The sequence below is a fragment of the Temnothorax nylanderi genome, unplaced genomic scaffold, assembly GCF_030848795.1.
Source record: "Temnothorax nylanderi isolate EJ_2023f unplaced genomic scaffold, tnyl_v1.0 TNYL_tig0054_pilon, whole genome shotgun sequence".
NCBI classification, from domain to species: Eukaryota; Metazoa; Arthropoda; class Insecta; order Hymenoptera; family Formicidae; genus Temnothorax; species Temnothorax nylanderi.
In genome coordinates this window covers 463,721-480,461 of record NW_027249116.1, presented here as the reverse complement: position 1 = coordinate 480,461, position 16,741 = coordinate 463,721, and the positions used below count along the sequence as shown (strand labels likewise).

The window sequence follows — 16,741 nt, the reverse complement described above, 5'->3', positions numbered from 1 at the left end:
ATCGTCATTAAAGATCCTCGTGCCCCGATTGATCGCAATTTCTACGAACTCGTGATCTCAGAACGGATGCGAGAATTTAATTGTCGCTCGTAATACTGTTGTTCCTGTTACGTGATCTATTTCATGTCTCGTTACTCTCTTCCAACAAGCTAGTTCGCCAGAAAGAAGGCATCGCGTAAACCGTGAGTGCCTGAGCGTCGAGAGTTAGCGCCGACGTTGCTCAGAGCCTAAGCATAAATCTGAACGAGTCATTTCCCTTTTCCGTCTATATCGTACGTGCGATTGCACATAATTCGCTCAAGAAGGGACATCGGATCGGTCCGCACGATCGTTGCAAAACGTGCGCGAATCATCGTCTCGGCCGACGCGACCCGTCTCGGGTGAATTCACCACCTGAACGCCTGCGGAATGTAGAAACGAGAGACATTCGATGACGATGACGACGACGATGTGGCGTCCGGTCGTAAAAGGCTTCCAATCGGTCAGTATCCTTTGCCGCGTATCGCCGTGCCGTAAAGCGCACACGGGTAAAGGGGCGACGCACGTGCGACGGCAAAGAGGGAAAAATACGAGGGAGAGACGGAGAAAGAGAGAGAAAAGAGATAGAGAGAGAGAGAGAAGGAAGGAATGGAGAACTATTGGAACGCGAATCAGCAGCGAGCGAGGCATTCGTCGTACATACGCATATCTCCTTTGTCTCTCTCGCGTTGTCGTTCATAAACACATCGGCAACGGCGACGTTGGTGTGTCGTTCGACGCGTAGGTGAACGAACGTCTGCGAGAGAAGAAGAGAGAAAGAGAGAGAAAGAGATCACAAGAGAGAGAGAGCGCTCGCTCGCGCGGATAAGGCGAATCAAATATAATTGTGTCCGACCGCGGGCGAAGTTCGCGTCTCGTTGTAACTGGATCGTCTCTTGACATCTCCTTCTTTCTCTCACTCTTTTTAACAATCGGTCTACACAAGCCCCTCTTTCAGAGACCCTCTGGTGTCCCTCGACGAGAAACAATTAATCAGAATTCTAGCCCCGCGCGTCTGAACGAAGAAGCAGGGCGAGCACTATAGAGCCTAGTCAGCCTAGGTTACGTCTTAAAAGTTCATAACATTCGTATATATGTATATTTAATTATATCATACTATATAAGCTTTTCAGAAGCCGAATTAATCAATTCCATAAAAATAAAATATAGAAAACTGATGAAGTCGTAATCATGTGTTCTAATACTAAAATTAAGAACTTTACAAAAAGCGAAATTGATCAATTTGGTTACTGAGAAGCTTGTTTATCACCAGTGTAATATTAATATCGATCCATGTTTCATCGTGCAGCGAAAAGAAGAACATTGCTGGATGATCTCGATGGTCTCTCGGTTCAGACACGCGTTTACAGGGCATCGCGCTGGAAAGTTTTTCCGCGACACTCCTTTTTCTATTTTTGATCCGCAAACTTTCCTCCAAGGCGCTTATCCCCAAAGGATATAATAAATAACGCGTTTCCTACATTTCCCTCTTCCCCATCTCTCTCTTTCACCTCATATCTCACGCACAATGGCGTTATCTTACATTGTTGCGGGAGGTGTTTATGGAGCGTGTATAAGGCGGTCGCGACGCGACTCGCAACGATCGGAATTTTTGCGGCCGCTTATTTATGGTGTCGGTGGTGCCGGCGTTCTGTCATCGGGCTTGGGAGACCGGTCGCGGAATCGGCTTAACGTGGCAGACGGCATAAATTCCACTTCGATAGCTGAATATTTACGAGGTGGATTCGCGCGTAAATGGAAATTAACCCCCTGGAGCACCGCTTTGATTTTTCCTTCAATCGGGACACCAGCTCAGGAATCCCGATAAACCCTAATCTCTAATATTCGTTTCCGTTATCTATAATCTTCTAAGCACGTAATTTTTCAATTGGTAACAGGGCGTCTTCGCGTTTTTTTTCTCCTGTCCGCGACGGAAGTTCGATACGCATGGCCAAACGAAAACTTTTTCGCAGCAGCCGATTGCCGACGAAATTAAATGTACTCGACCGAGCGGAACGGCAGATAAAAAATTCATCGAATACTCTCCTGAGGGATCGCAGCCTGTCATCGACATGGTCGAATTTTTGTCGCTGCAATTGTAAGCGTATTGGATTAATAATAAAACCGTTTTATAATAATATATATTATTATAATAATATTATAGCGAATGTATGCGTAGTGAAACGTTTTTTATTTTTTTATCTATGAATCTTTATATAACAAAATTTATTTTAAATCGACAAAAAAAACTATTTTTTTCTTTCCGTTTTCTCCTCTCATAACATTACTGATATTAATAGAAAATTGATAAAAATTCTAGCTTTGTGATTATTAAAAATGCATTCCCACGATTATACAGATCTGAAATAGAATATTGTTACTCTATTTTATATTCTCAATTCTTCTTTCATTATTTTTCGTATATTGTCAGACTTTTTTACACCAGGAAATGCTTACGCAGAGATGACGGAATTTGCATTTTTAAGAATTAGTCAAACGTGATTGACGGTAAAGGTCAGAATATATGAGATTTCCACGGAAAATCTGTTAAAATATCAGTAGCGGGAAACGCGAGTCCGGGAATTAAACGAGACATACGAGAATTAGATGGCATATGTATGAATTATCTCGAAACGCTTGGTCATACGCGAAAGGAGGCGGTGTGAGCGTGGCTTAATGGCCATGCAGCTCCTCGCGACAGTCACTTCTATATTTAGATGCACCGAGTTTCCTCCTCCACTTTCTTTATGCCGAACAAAGCGTTCCTGTTAACACACGGGGTGTACGTGAAGTCTTATCACGACGTTTCCCATGTAACCGCACGTTTAAGCCGATCAGTTATCACCGCGTCATCGAGAGCTTCTCTTTCTGCGAATAGTGACAAATTCTTCGTCTTCGAATTAGATCCCTGTCTCATCACGTTCTGCATTAGCATGTCGGTCGAACGTCGGTCGAACATGAATACCGTGTAGAGCAACTATCCGGCACGTGGCTTCTCAAGCTCATTAAAGCTTGATTAATTTTACAATATCGTTTACAGGACGGGAACGTGAATGAACTTTAGGTATAGCCCTAGTGCTTCTGGCGCTCTCGTCACTACGGCAAAATTATTCTGCGAATTTGGTTTGCGATAGCAAGGACGGGAAATTATTATCGGCTCGCAAAGGATTATAATATACGGCGAACCATGCTCGTTAAGAGAAAAATTCTTCCGAAAACGAAGCCCGGCGATTCGAAGAATACGACGACCACCCTGAAAATTTTCATCCCCGATGTGTGCAGACAATGGGAATGCGTCGTCTCACAGGCGGTGTCATTGGATTTCGAAAAACGGACGGTCGGCTATGGCTTCGGCTTATTCGTCGCGGATTCTCATCCTTCCAAATCCGAGCCGAACCATTATTACCTGACCGTACTCCTTTGTCCGGTGCAGAAACAGAGGATCTATTACAGTTATTGTCGTTTTATCCTCTTTTTTTTTTCTCTCGCTTGAAGAGAACCGCGCTGGTTTCTTCATCGCGTTGTGAGAGGTACGCGAATGGAAAAAAATTCAAAAATGCGACAAAAATTTAAAAACCCGAATAGGTACGATGTAAGAAGTATCTCGTACGTCTTACGGTTTCCTCTTCTTCTTTCGAGACACCTTGTAGACGGCGGCCATCGATCCGGCGGTCCATTCGGAAAAAAAGAACGAAAAAAACCGCCAAGTTCGCTCGATCTGAGCCGCCGCGAGATGATGCTCTTAGCCGCCCCCTGAGACTTTCGCAAGTTTCAACAATGTGCGTGCTCGATGACATCCAGAAGTAAAAGGGCGATAGACAGATCCCGAATAATTGTCTATTCGACGGAATCAATCGCTGTACGAAAGAAATAAAGAGACTAACAATGTGTACATAAACTTTATTAGTATCTTTTACGTTTCTTTACGAGATCTGAAATTTTGCATGTTTATTTTATAATGTTCGAAAAATGTTCATGTAATTGTTTCATATTTAATATCCGGAAACTTGTCGGTCATCGGGAGACGACTCAAGATTGAAAATCGAGCGAAGCGATCGATAACCGATTATTGAGGGAGTTCGGAGTCCATTAATTCTGCAGACGAACCGCTCACCACTACCGATGCGTGGATGTTTAACTCCATTCACGCACACGATTTACATACACACGTCACACACGTTACGGACGTAACGAGGAACGAATGCACGCGGGTTTTCCCCACGAGAAAAGAGAGTGGGACGACGACGCCCCAGGAATTTCTCGCATCGTTATCGTAATCGTCAGCGTAAACGTTGAGATTAGCGACTGTAGAGAGGATTCAAATCAAGATTCTTATCGACGAGAGCATTAGTTGCCGCCGAGAGCGCGATAAGTATGCCACCATAGACTTCTTTTTCCACAGGGACCAGAGGAGAGCGTCCAAAGAACATCGTCAGGAACGGGGAAAAGGGAGAGAGATCGCGGGAACACTCTTGTGGATGTACATTCGGTGGGATTTGGTCGCGCGAACAGCAGTACTGTCTGGCATCGATCGACCCCAGTCGGGGCGAGGTTTTGCCGGTTAAGAGAGACCGAGAGACCAGGAGAGAATGAGCGGGAAAGAGAGAGAGAGAGGTAGATAGTGCGAGAGGATGGGCGCGGGGGCGGATAAGGGAATAGGGGATGGCTGGAGAGTTGAACGGATGGTAGGATGGCGGCGGAGGGCGAGCCTACCCCAACCTCTTCTCGACGAAGCGAGGCGCGTATAGTATCGACGATCTCTACTACTACTACGCGTACTACTCTCTGACGGTACTACCCTACGTCATCCCTCCTCCGAGTCCCTTATCCCTGCCTGCCTGCAATTCCCAGCAGCCGCCCTTAGCGTCTCCTCGCCCTCTCGCTCTCGGGCCACCGTCTGCGGGATATTTTTAAGGAAAATTGCCCGACCCTCGTGTCCTTCGTCCTTCTCACCCTCGTACCCCGCCCGCCCGTCTGCCCGACTCGTCTCGTCTACCACTGCCGTCTCTTTCATCCTTTTCGCTTCCTCCCTTTTGCGGTGGTTCCTGCGCGCGAGACCCTTTTGCCGCGCCGATCCTTTTCTTCCGTCCACCCGGGAGCTCTCCGTCTGTTCTTCCTTCGAGCCTCGGGAGCTCTCGTCTCCTGGAAAATCCCCCTGTCGGCCTCCTCATCCTTTCCTCCCCCGCGCTGATCGCCGCTCTTTCCGAGTTCTCCATCCCCGAGGACTCGCTTGGGGAGCTTCTCGAAGAATTCCCGACATTCTGCTCCTCCGTGACTCCGTCCGTCGGATTATGAAATTGCGAGAAGGGATACTTCCGATCGCTGCGATCGATTTTCCTGTCAGGCTAGTGCAATCGCCCGTGCATCCCGGAACAAGAGCAAAGCTTCAACGAACCCATCCGAGCGACTGCTACATCTACTGCAGAGTGCATATTAATCCTAATGATATCTACTCCAAATTAGAGGCAAGATAAAGTAAAAATTGTAAAAATTTTAAGTATTTCGGTCATCTCGATCGGTAGTTTATATCGTGACGAATGTTCGTCGTGTTCTTTCAGGCAAGATCGAGCGAGAGGATCAGAAGTGGACCAAGGATCACGGTCCACCGTTGTCCTGTCTCGCCTTTTTCTCGCTACTCGCTTGTCCTCTCTGGCCCGGCATAAAGCACGGGTATAAATGCCCGACTGAGAGAGACCCCCTGTCTGTCTATTTATTATATTATATACGCCGGACAGGGTTTTCTCTCGTCGGACCCTTCACAGGTCCAAACCGCTCTCGTAAGGGCGCAGGTACGTCGGCCCAACTCCACTCTCTCTCTCTCTCTCTCTTTCTCTTTCTCTCTCTCTTCTTCTCCTTTAATCTTCTTCCCTCGTCTTCTTCGTCGCCTGCTTCTCTCTCTTCCTTTCTCGTTCTTCCGCGCCCTCCTTCTCGCTCTACCGCTCCCTATGCATTATTCAGGATATATAACGCGCGGAGCCGTCCGTGACGGGCTAACTGGCGCACCGCCGGAAGTTAGGCAAATGAGCCCTGAGCGACCGTGGATCGTCGCGTTTCCACGGAAACCGCGTCCGCCGATTTTTCACGCCCTTTCTCGCTCAAAGTGGAAACATCCTGTCGGTGTTTTATCTCGCGACTTTCACGTCATACGGATACCAGATAGTCCTGCGACTACTGGGAACCCGATTGGCTGGGAAGCGCAATGGTTCCTATACTTTCGCGAAAATTCAGATTTACACAGATATAATTTGTTTTCGCATCGCGACGATGACAACTCGATCGTTACACGATAATTATTATTACTATATTTTTATGTAAAAACTCTATCAATGTTTTAGAATTCATGAATGAGACTGCGACAAAGATTTTGTAGCCTAAATAAAATTTCAAACGGACGATCGATCGAAAGTTTTTGTTGTTTGTACGTTTACATTTTTATGATAATTATATTGGAATTATATTACTATACATGACGATTATATTGGAGTAAATAAGTCGAAGGCCTAATTTATAACTTTAATCTGTGATCAAGTGTAGTTGGGCTACACAGCTCGCGATGTATCGACAACGCTTTAATTCGACGCTTATTTTCTTTCGCTATCGTCGTTCCTATCTGGACGAGGATTGAATTTCACCGAACTCCCACGTCGAGAAGAATATCCATCTTTCTCTTCGTCTACCTTCTCTCTCTCTCTCTCTCTCTCTCTCTCTCTCTCTCTCTCTCTCTCTCTCTCTCTCTCTCTCTCTCTCTCTCTCTCTCTCTCTCTCTGCATTTAGAACAGGTATCTCGTTGATGCACCCAGGAAAAATAATACCACGTTGTGCTGGCGTTTCGAATGTGAGCACATATAGACTCACAAATATTGCTCCGGCTCAAATTTACTCAGATAGCAAGTAATATTACAGCTGCAAATGAGCAGACGTGTTTTCATCGGGCGAATGAAAATTCGCGCACGAACAGCGGAGATCTTTATCGTCTCGCGCTTGCAAAGCCTACGCTCTTAACGAAAGGCAATCGATAAGTCTAGAAAAATCGCGTGGGATCTCCGTTTCTGTATCGTAAACCGTTCTGCAACTCGCGTTACGTGCTCCGGTTCAGGCATCACACGGATACTCGGCCTCTTTTCAATTTGGATAGCCTTCCAGATTTTTCATAGCCGTCCATGACGCACTCTCTTCAACAACTTTCTCAGGACTTACCCGATTTCTCCTTGTTTTTGCGATCGTAAAGTGTACGGCAACGGTGCTGCGACTACCGATCTTCGATGCACACATGAACGTCTCGCAGCCAGTCATCGTCCTCTTATTTTTTTTTCGTCCCCTTCGCACTGGTTATCGTCTAGAATACCTGCGTAAGAGGATACCACCGTCTCGTTTACTCATGATTCCCGCACACTCCTGTGCTCTCTTCCTGGCCGAGTCGAATGCCCGGACGGTCTGGCGAAGTCGCTGAAAGCCGAGTTGCAACTCGCTGCACTCGTTAGCCTCTTTGCAATTTCTACGTCGCGAAATTTCTTGCATAACAATATGATGTAATAGGGGAAAAAATCAATTATATTGCAACGTTTCAGCCGTGTTGCAAGTTACTTTATCAATTGTATTCGATAATAAATGATTTGTACGTTAAATGATTTTCGAGAAAATGTTATCTTTATATAACAAAAGGTATTAGAAAAAGCAGGGAAACGGGTCGGCAGGAAAATAAAGGTTGCAACATGAGTATTGGGCTTATTAGGCGTGCGCGATATATCCGTACAAGAGCCCGGCAATATTAGAAGGTAAAAGAGAACCTCTCGATTACAGCGGCGATTATTCGATACTTGTCAACGATCCGGAGATTAGAAAAGCGGACTACCGAAAATTTCCTTTTTACTTGTAAGAAGCGGCGCATGCTGCGTCCTCGGTCAACGCGAGAGGACGCAAGGATTACAGGATCGGAAAACGGGCCCCGCACCTGGGACCTGTCGGCCCCGCAGAACCGGTTCCGTCTGGATCTCATGTGACACGCGTTTCGCCTTTTCGGGATATCCAATGGAGCACAATTTTTAAATACAGTCTGAATGTTATTAAAGCCACACTCGCGTATAGCCGCAGTGGTATTTCGGGAGAAAACGCAATCGCAAAACGGTCTCGCGGTGGGGGTATGTTTAGACTCATTTAAACTCATTCGATCGGAATCGGGCGTGAATTTATTATGCTTGGAACGTATAATATTTTTAGCCGTATCGTATACATATGTCCATCGCGGACTGAGACATTTACAAAAAAAAAACAAATAAAATTTTGTATCAATAATCGATTCTCTGCTATTAATTTGATATATCGTTAGTTCTATAATTTTTACATAGATTAATGCATGGAATTAATGAATCAGATCAATATGTCGTAAATGTAAAGCATTTCCATCTTATTTGTCGGTAATTCCAAAAAAATTCCCTTGCATGCCGCAGCTAAAAGATTAAATTATATGGATTACTAGATTGTCCCAATAATCTTTCCGTTATCGATTCCTTGGTTATTTTTAACATAATCGATGTTACTCTTCAAAGGTTCGTTTTATTCACTAATAACATCAAAATTCCGTTCAGGATCTGCACTTGACGCTCATCGCAGTGACCTTCGGCCCAATTATCTCTATCGGCAGTCGTAAGAAGTGCATTACCTCGTGCTGAGAACAAACAGACGCGAGGGCGAGGTGCGGGGAGATGCCTTGAATGGCGGAAGAACAGCTCGTCTTCATGTCTCAGTAAACACGGCGGAAGCTGTAAACGTTCACGCCTCAATCCGACCCTCTTAATTTCTGCTCGGCTGCCTTGTTGCTTGATCAGAATTCTACCTTCGCAGAACGAGTGAAGATGCGCGACGCGAGAGAGAGCACCGGCGATAACAGAAATCGACGGCTCCGCGAATCCTTGACAAATCCGGAGGACGGATTCGTATCGTTCAAGGTGAAGAGCGCGATTATCCAAGTTCAACGTCGGGATCCCGGCCGAGGTCGATGGCCGCGACACTCGCGAGGTCAACGGCCAGATGGCTCAAGGTCAACGACCGAGTTATCCCGGGGGAGGGTGAACGACCGTGTCGTTCAAAATGCCAATGTCTGAATAGTCAAAGGTCAAGTTACGAGGGGGAGAGCGGGCGGAAAATCGGGGAACTTTTACGACGGAGATGTCGGAGCTCGTGAACGATTCTAAACTACTTTGGAGGATTCGAGGTCGTTTCTATGTCTTTATAAGACTACGAGTAAAATCGAAGAAGCTTGGTTGTGATCTATACTCAGAGGTAAGTACATACCTTCGAATCGCTGGACTGAACGACATTACCATTAGTATAATTATCCTGAACGAGTAATCATTGTGATTACAGCCTGTGTGTTTGATTCTTTGCACTCTTATTAATTACTCGGAAACGATTCCGACCTAGGGAGCGTAATAAAGTATCGTTGTTTGTCCGTCACAAATAAAAAGAATTACGTGACTTTTCAGTCGTAAAAAGAAAAATGTAGTCGCCTAGAGCAAGAGACTGTTAAAAGTGAATTCATTTTTGAGAACGGCTTCCTTTTCCTGTCAGCTGTATAAACGTTATTCTCTACGTCCGCAGGGATCAGAAAGAAGATGGACAGCTCATAATCCAGAGACCGTGGGGTGACGCGGGATGATACCACCCCGACTAATCTACACCCCACCGGTTATGGTCAAGCGTGGTCTTTTCGCGATTTCCGGCCACATATTTCTACTTCGCAAAATTTCTATTCGACAAAAAAAAACGAAAAAAAAAAGAGAGCTGAGTAAAGTTCTACTTCTTCGCTTATACTCTCAGAAATCTCGGGTGATCGCCTCAAGATGGTAGTCGTTCCGCAACGTCAAGGTGAGACGCCGACATTGTGGTTTAACGCGACGGCAGCAATGACGACGATGGCGACGACGGCAACGGCGAGGGGGACGGAAAAGCGAATACGGAGGAGAGGGATGAAATTCGACGCGAGGAAACGCGAGGAAACGCGAGCACAGGGAACGAGGTTGAAACCGAGCGGGCGAAACCGGTCGGTGGAACGTTGCGGGCGCTCAAAGACAAGCGAACGCTTGGAAATTTAATATCGACCCGATATTCACCGCGATCGACGGTGGTGTCGTATTAGAAAGATCAGTGAAGGAGGAGAACGAGCCGGAGGCGACGATGACGGTGTATCATTGTGGGACGTAGAGACGTAAGAAACTCGGATATCCGCCTCGGATTTAGCTTTAAGCACGAACCTCCGATTCTCGTGTCAAGTCGACAAATTTCTCATTAGATGAATGGCATTCAAAATGAACGATCACGATTATATCCTTTAAACATATTAATATTTTGAACCTACTGAAGTGAAATAAAGATTAATCGAGCAAACTTGCGTGAACGATCAGAGAACGATGCGAGAATTACGCGCATGCGACAAGAGAGATAGATCGAGGAGGACAAGAGCTTGTATAAGAAGCCAAGTAGAATGTGAAGATAAAAGACACCGCGCGGACTGCTTACCTATCCGAAGAGAAAGAGGAAGAAAGAGGAAGAAAGAGGGAACGAATGTACACGCATGAGCGATCGTTGAAGGCGAGATCTCGCGACCTCGGAAGCCGTGCGAGCGAACGAACGAAGAAGGATACGAAGATGGATCGAAACACGGAGGGTAGCGTCGAAGGAGCGTGTTAAGACGAGCCGAACGGAAAGACGGGACACGAAGAAGAGGACGGGAGGAGAACAACACGCGCCACCTCGAAGAGGTGGTACCGGAAGAACGGGAAAGAGCGACGGAGAGACGACCAGAGCGTGCAAAGACACGCTGGGATCAGAAGGAGGATGAGAAGGAGCTGGAGAAGGAGAGGGAGTTGGGGGAAAGAGGAGGAAATAATAACGACCCCGACGACGTCGCAGTGCCGCAGAAAGGTTGACGACCCGACGCGGCAGGCGACGCCCTCCTTCCCCTCCTGCGCCGACACCCTCCGCAACCGTCGGCACAACCCCTTCCGCGGCAGCTACTACCACCTCTCCAGGGCCACCGCCATCGGCCAACCGCCTAAACCACCCAACCGCTCGACTACCCTTCCTACCCTCGCGCCTTCCTCCACCTGGTCTCTACTGAAGCGCATGCATAGCGTACGTACGCCAGCAGCAGGACCACCCTCAACCCTCTCCCGCCCCTCTCTCTCTCTCTCTCTCTCTCTCTCTCGCTCTCTTTCCCTCGCACCCTTCATCCCTCGTGTCCCGGCCGTCGCCACTACCACCACCACCACCACCACCACCATCACTACCACCGCCGGCGTTACCCTGCGACCGTCTGGCCAGGGTCGGGGTCATTGAACGTCTATAAAGATTTTGACTTCGCGCCGCCGCCACTGCTGCGGATGCAGGAAGCGAGTTACGCCCTTTTATACGGAGTGTAACATAATTTGCCAGTCGGCCAGCGGAGGAGATGCATCGGGATGATTCGCCGATATTAATAGATATTAATACCGTGAAACGAGAACCAATGTCAGTCTATTTTCGCAGGTAAAGGGATTCGTGCCCGCGCGCGTAACGTGTGCCCGGAATTACACACGTCTGTCCTGAATCCAAGATATTGATACGATAGGGGCATTGTCCCCGATTTAATGCATTTTATCTGAAAGTTAATCAAAGAGTGACGCACGACGCAATTACTTCGAGAGTTAGACGAATCCTCTTCTAAAGACGTCATCCTTATATCCTCGTTAAAACTGACATTTTAAAGTTGAAACATTATTTTAGATCGAAGAGTAAGCGACTCGTGCGGAATTTACCGAGAGCTTACGTATGTCGTGATATAATTCTGAACGAAGGGGATACTTTGAGAACTTAAATGAATATTTCACGGCGGGACACGCCCTCTTTTACGCGAGACATAACGCGATTTGACACCCACGGCAATAACGATAAAGATTAGATGTTTCGTACAATTTGTGTTATCAAAGCGTGATATCTTCGATCAATTGTGTATAGTTGATCGAACGCATCACGAATGAAAATTGCTGAAATTAAATTTGCGGCTGCTAAAAAGTAAGAAACAAAAGATAATTTCTAAATATATCTTAATCACTTTTCGACGACTTTTTCGGCCGATTTGCGGAATTGATTAATTACTGGACGATTATAAGCGTTCCGACGTTCTCGCTAAGAGGACGTCGACTCCAAAGTTGGTCAAAAAGTCCGCAGAATAATCCAGTGAAAGTAGTATGCCTTGCATAATGAAATGAAATGAGAGACAGTCGAGTCGATTGAAGACAAGTGTTAAAGATCTGACAAAACGATTCTCTTGTCAACGTTGGCGTAACAATTTGTAAAACGGATAATTCTCCCTTTCATCTCACTCCCACGTTATCGAGCGGGATTTCTTTCTCGTAGAATAGAGAAAGAAATAGGAGAATGGGAGTTCTGAGACGGAGACGGATCGTCGGTCGCGCAGGATAGACGTCTCCCGGCGAGAGACGAAAGACAAAGGAATTAGGGAGGGTGAGAGAAAAGGTTTAAGTCGAGGTCCGGAGAAAATTCTCGCCACATCTCCACGAAAGGGGAGGGAAGGGAGAGGAAAAAAAGGGGTTGAGACGCGGATTGGCGGCGCGTCTTGCCAGGGTCAGGGGTCGTTGAACGTCGGTAAAGATTTCGACTCCCAGCGATGCTGTGTCCCACGGTAAATAGGCATGCGTGATTCCCACCCTCGCTCTACTCCTCGGGGCAACGTGTGTATGCGTACGCCAGGCCTGGTGGCGGCGAGAGGGAGGATGGGAGGGAAGGGTGGGAGTGAAGAAAGGTCAGAGATACGAGACACCCTCTTCTCTACGAGGCGTACCCTTGTTCGCGTAATCCGTGCACGCTACGTGGGTGCTATTATGAAAACGATGGGGTGAGAGCCGGCTAAGCCGCGGAAAGAAAACCCGGGGATCGTATAGATCAAACGATGGAACTTGTCGGTTCCGTCGAATTCGAATTGATGAAAAATTTCGAGGTTTTTGAGGCTTCGCGAGAACGTTTCGAACAGCGACGATACAGTTACAATCTCGACACTCGAGAAATAACGACGGCGCGATCGCGTAAAATATTTCCATGAACCGAATAAAAATTGACATGGTGATTCATCAAGTAGGTATGTACTCACTTTGCTGAAGTATCCGACGGTATGGCAGCCTTCAGAATCGCCGATTGTCATGACGTAGAAAAGAAACGGCTCGACATCGTAGTACAACGTTTTGTGATCCAGAAAGAATTTGGCCAGTAAACAAAGATTCTGACAATACTGCTTGTATCGCTTACCGTCCACTTCCCACACGCCTATCTTGTCTTTTCTGTGAAACGACAAATCAGATATGCAATAATTTGGATTATCACCCTAAGGCCTAACATCCATTACAGACGTTACACAACTTTAGCAAAAAATATAATCCAAAATATATAAAAATTAAAAAGAGAAATTTTATTATTTATAGTTAATCTAGATTACCTAATATTTCACGGATATATTTGTTCAAAATTTTAAAAATGCCCCATGGTATAAAATGTGAGTGTAAATAATAGAAGAAGAATACCGAATAAAATGTGGTTACCTGTATACTTCGTGTCCCGGGGGATGTCTCCACAAACACTTATCTCGATGTCTCCTCAAAACTTGACGGCTTTTCGCATATCTCAAGCAATATTCGCAAAGATAAAGCTTCGGGGCGCGACTATATTCTTCGGGATACGGGCTTTGATACCAAACTTCCATTTCCCATTTTCCCATTTCCACAACTCTAGTGCCACCACCGTTTCTACCTTCTCCATCGTAGTCCAATTCTTGTAACTCTTTTTCCTTAAATATAAAATAAGCATTGATGTATAAAAGAGCGCAATAATATGCACTTAAAAGAAAATATATCAAAAATAAATTTAATAAAAATCAATTTAAGTTTTAAATATCAATTATTCATAGTGTAATACTATATTAACTGAGGTATAAATTGAATACTTACGATTTTTTCACTGGCTATCGCCTGGGCCTCCATAAATAATTTCAAGTCATAATCAGGTGTAAGATTATTGAGCCGAGGCTGCTTGTCCTTTTCATTCCCCTGCATTTCACCGCCGCTATCGCTTTCATTACCATCGCCGGTATTACCCTTCCATTTGTTCCTCATCTCACGTACTTTAAGTTGGTAATTACGTTGTTCGTTAGTTTGATGAACACCTTTGGGTTTCTTGGCTAGATTTATTATTGCCTTCTTGCGTTCTTCCTCTCGTTTTTTTCTCTCTTTATAAAACTCTCTGGAAAAGTCAATATTATTTTACATTTGCCATCAAACGCATGTGTTTTTAATTTGATTTAACATCATTATTGATCTCAAACTGGAATCTGAGCTGCAACTTACACACAAGCCTGGGGCGTAGTGTTGTGATACAGCGGACATGCTTCCAGAGTAAAGTGCAAATCGAGTTTTCCAGAGAGATGACCCCGTGAATCGCAGGACGCAGCTAGCGGACATTCACGCTCCTTCGTTGCACGTGCTCGATTATAAGATGATTGATTTGTTCTGCCACCTGTAGTGGTACCACTATTCTGCGTTGATCTACCGGCTCCGGAGGATTGTCTGGCGGCAGCGGACGGTCCAGCACGTTTAACAGGCGATTTGCTCGTGCTCCTCTTGCTCTCAGCTATTCTCAACAAATTATGCGAATTAGCACAATTTGCGAATATGCTCACATACTATCATTTTTCTAATTGAGTATTGAATGAGTACGACTTTCATCAAGATATAAAACCATTTTTTGGCTATATACCTGTATCAGATTCGGAATCAGTGTCTGCCTTTGCTTGTAGCTGGAGTAATTTACTTCCTTTGCGTGTTTGCAATTTCCGCTTGCCTTTCGTCACTGTTTTCGAAGGTGACGCTTCACGATCATCCATCTCTTTCTCACTCGCGGACGCATCTCCATCATTGTCGCTCTTTAGACCTTTAGCACCTGTTTAAAAAATTATATTTATTTCTTTATTCTTTAATCAACGCACCAACGCATTGGTAAGGAATTTAACAAACCTTGCCGTCTTGCAACAGCTTTTTGCGGTTTTACCGGGGCGACTGCTGCCGAGGGCCTCTTAGGTGGCACACTCGTTACAGTACTATTCGTCAATGTACTAGATTGCGTTTCCTTCTTTTTTGGTTGAGGCTGAGAACTAGTGACGCTTTCGGACGATTCCGAATCGGAGCTACTGTCTGAGCTACCTGAGGACGCTGAACCGCCAGAACTCTTTGAACTCGCGGAACTGTCAGACTTTTGTGGTTGCACAGGTTTCGCGACTACAGGAAATAATACATCAAAAACAGTGTTGTATTAAGCTTATATTTAAAAAATCAAAATATTTGCGATTATTGGTATATAAGTGAGAATTCTTTACCAGGTCTGCTTGCTGCTGTAGGTTTTTGCTTGGTGTCACTCAATTTTGCTTTAGCTGGTGGATTTTTGGAACATTTTGCAGAACTACCTGTTGGCTTCACTGCGCTAACTTTTGCCGAAACGCCGCTGTCACTTTCGCTACTATTTTCTGGACTAAATATACTTTTCTTCTTCAATTTCTTCTGGACCGGTTCCGTTGTTTTCCCAGATTTTTCGGGAGGTTTGCTGGTGGCACTTGTGGAACCTTCAAAGTTATCGCAATTATGTATCGCTTTATAAAAACATACATTTTATCACATAGAATATAAAATGTTTGACAAAGTCAAAATAATGAACTCACCAGAAAATTTGTTGGGCTTGGCATTGGTAGGTTTTGAAACTGGTGCAGTTTTATGCTGTCCTGATGCAGGCACTGGTTTTGTGGGAGATCTCTGCGTCTTCACAACTGGCGCCACAGTAGCGGTAGCCTTTGGTTTAGCTGGTGGCTTCCTCTTTTGTGGCGATTTTGCTTTGCTGGGCGATTCTTCTGACTCGGAAGAGTACACCGAAGATCTGGGTTTCGGTGGCTGCCTGTCTTTATTTTTATTTTCCAAAGACGGTGCAGATGTTGTTTCGGTCTTGGACTTGACATGACGGGTGACTGGAAACGGCACTTTTTTCTTAGTTCTTTCTGTATCGGATGCTTTTTGACTGTTGGCGGAACTACTGGAGTTCTCCGAGTCGGACGAGCTGGATTCGCTGCCTGAAACTGTACTCGACGAGCTACTTGTCGAAGAGCCAGAGCTGCTCGTTGATGTGGATTCCGAACTGGTAGTCTATAAAATAACATATATTATATATGGTGCCTCGACATGTATATTTTGGGCAAAAGATTTTTTTCCTTAAAGCAAAAAGTTTGAAGAATCAATTTTCAAATTAATGAAAAAGACAATGAAAACAAACAAACGTATTTATCATGATGATAAATAAAGACAATGCATAGAAGTTCGCTCTACAATTGCCATAACCTACAAATACACTTGCCTTCCGTTTAGGCGTCATCTTTGCGGTGCTACCTCTCATTTAGCTGGTGGACATCACTAAACGTCATCTCTACCCAAATATCTTCGTTTCTCGCCGGATTTTTGTTAGAACGAATCGCCCGTTTCATTTGCGTCGCGCTTTAAAGAAGCATGTATTTACGAAGCACATACTTCGCTACGTGACGTATGTGTCCGTAGTCCGTTATTACTCCGTACAGTACTCCATACCCTCCATACACATCGACCAACATCGACGCTTTTTGTTAAGCTCACATCAAAACGATCAC

General features: G+C 45.3%; 1 protein-coding gene across 3 annotated transcripts in view; it reads right to left on the bottom strand.

Annotated features, from left to right (window-relative positions):
- The window catches only part of Chm (lysine acetyltransferase chameau), a 30,184-nt gene extending 13,464 nt beyond the window's left edge, over positions 1-16,720 (bottom strand). The window contains exons 1-10 of one of the 3 annotated variants that reach the window (XM_071706784.1): positions 16,456-16,719; positions 15,773-16,247; positions 15,434-15,676; positions 15,075-15,335; positions 14,818-15,000; positions 14,409-14,691; positions 14,013-14,304; positions 13,608-13,852; positions 13,163-13,349; positions 7,247-7,363 (exon numbers count right to left, since the gene is read on the bottom strand). In XM_071706784.1, the coding sequence (XP_071562885.1) occupies positions 7,355-7,363; positions 13,163-13,349; positions 13,608-13,852; positions 14,013-14,304; positions 14,409-14,691; positions 14,818-15,000; positions 15,075-15,335; positions 15,434-15,676; positions 15,773-16,247; positions 16,456-16,494 (2,217 nt within the window). In that variant the 5' untranslated portion in view covers positions 16,495-16,719 and the 3' untranslated portion in view covers positions 7,247-7,354. Of the gene's footprint in view, positions 1-7,246; positions 7,364-13,162; positions 13,350-13,607; positions 13,853-14,012; positions 14,305-14,408; positions 14,692-14,817; positions 15,001-15,074; positions 15,336-15,433; positions 15,677-15,772; positions 16,248-16,455 lie in introns of those variants that run through there. The other 2 variants (XM_071706783.1, XM_071706782.1) reach the window with 2 other exon arrangements.
- Positions 16,721-16,741: the final 21 nt, after the last annotated feature.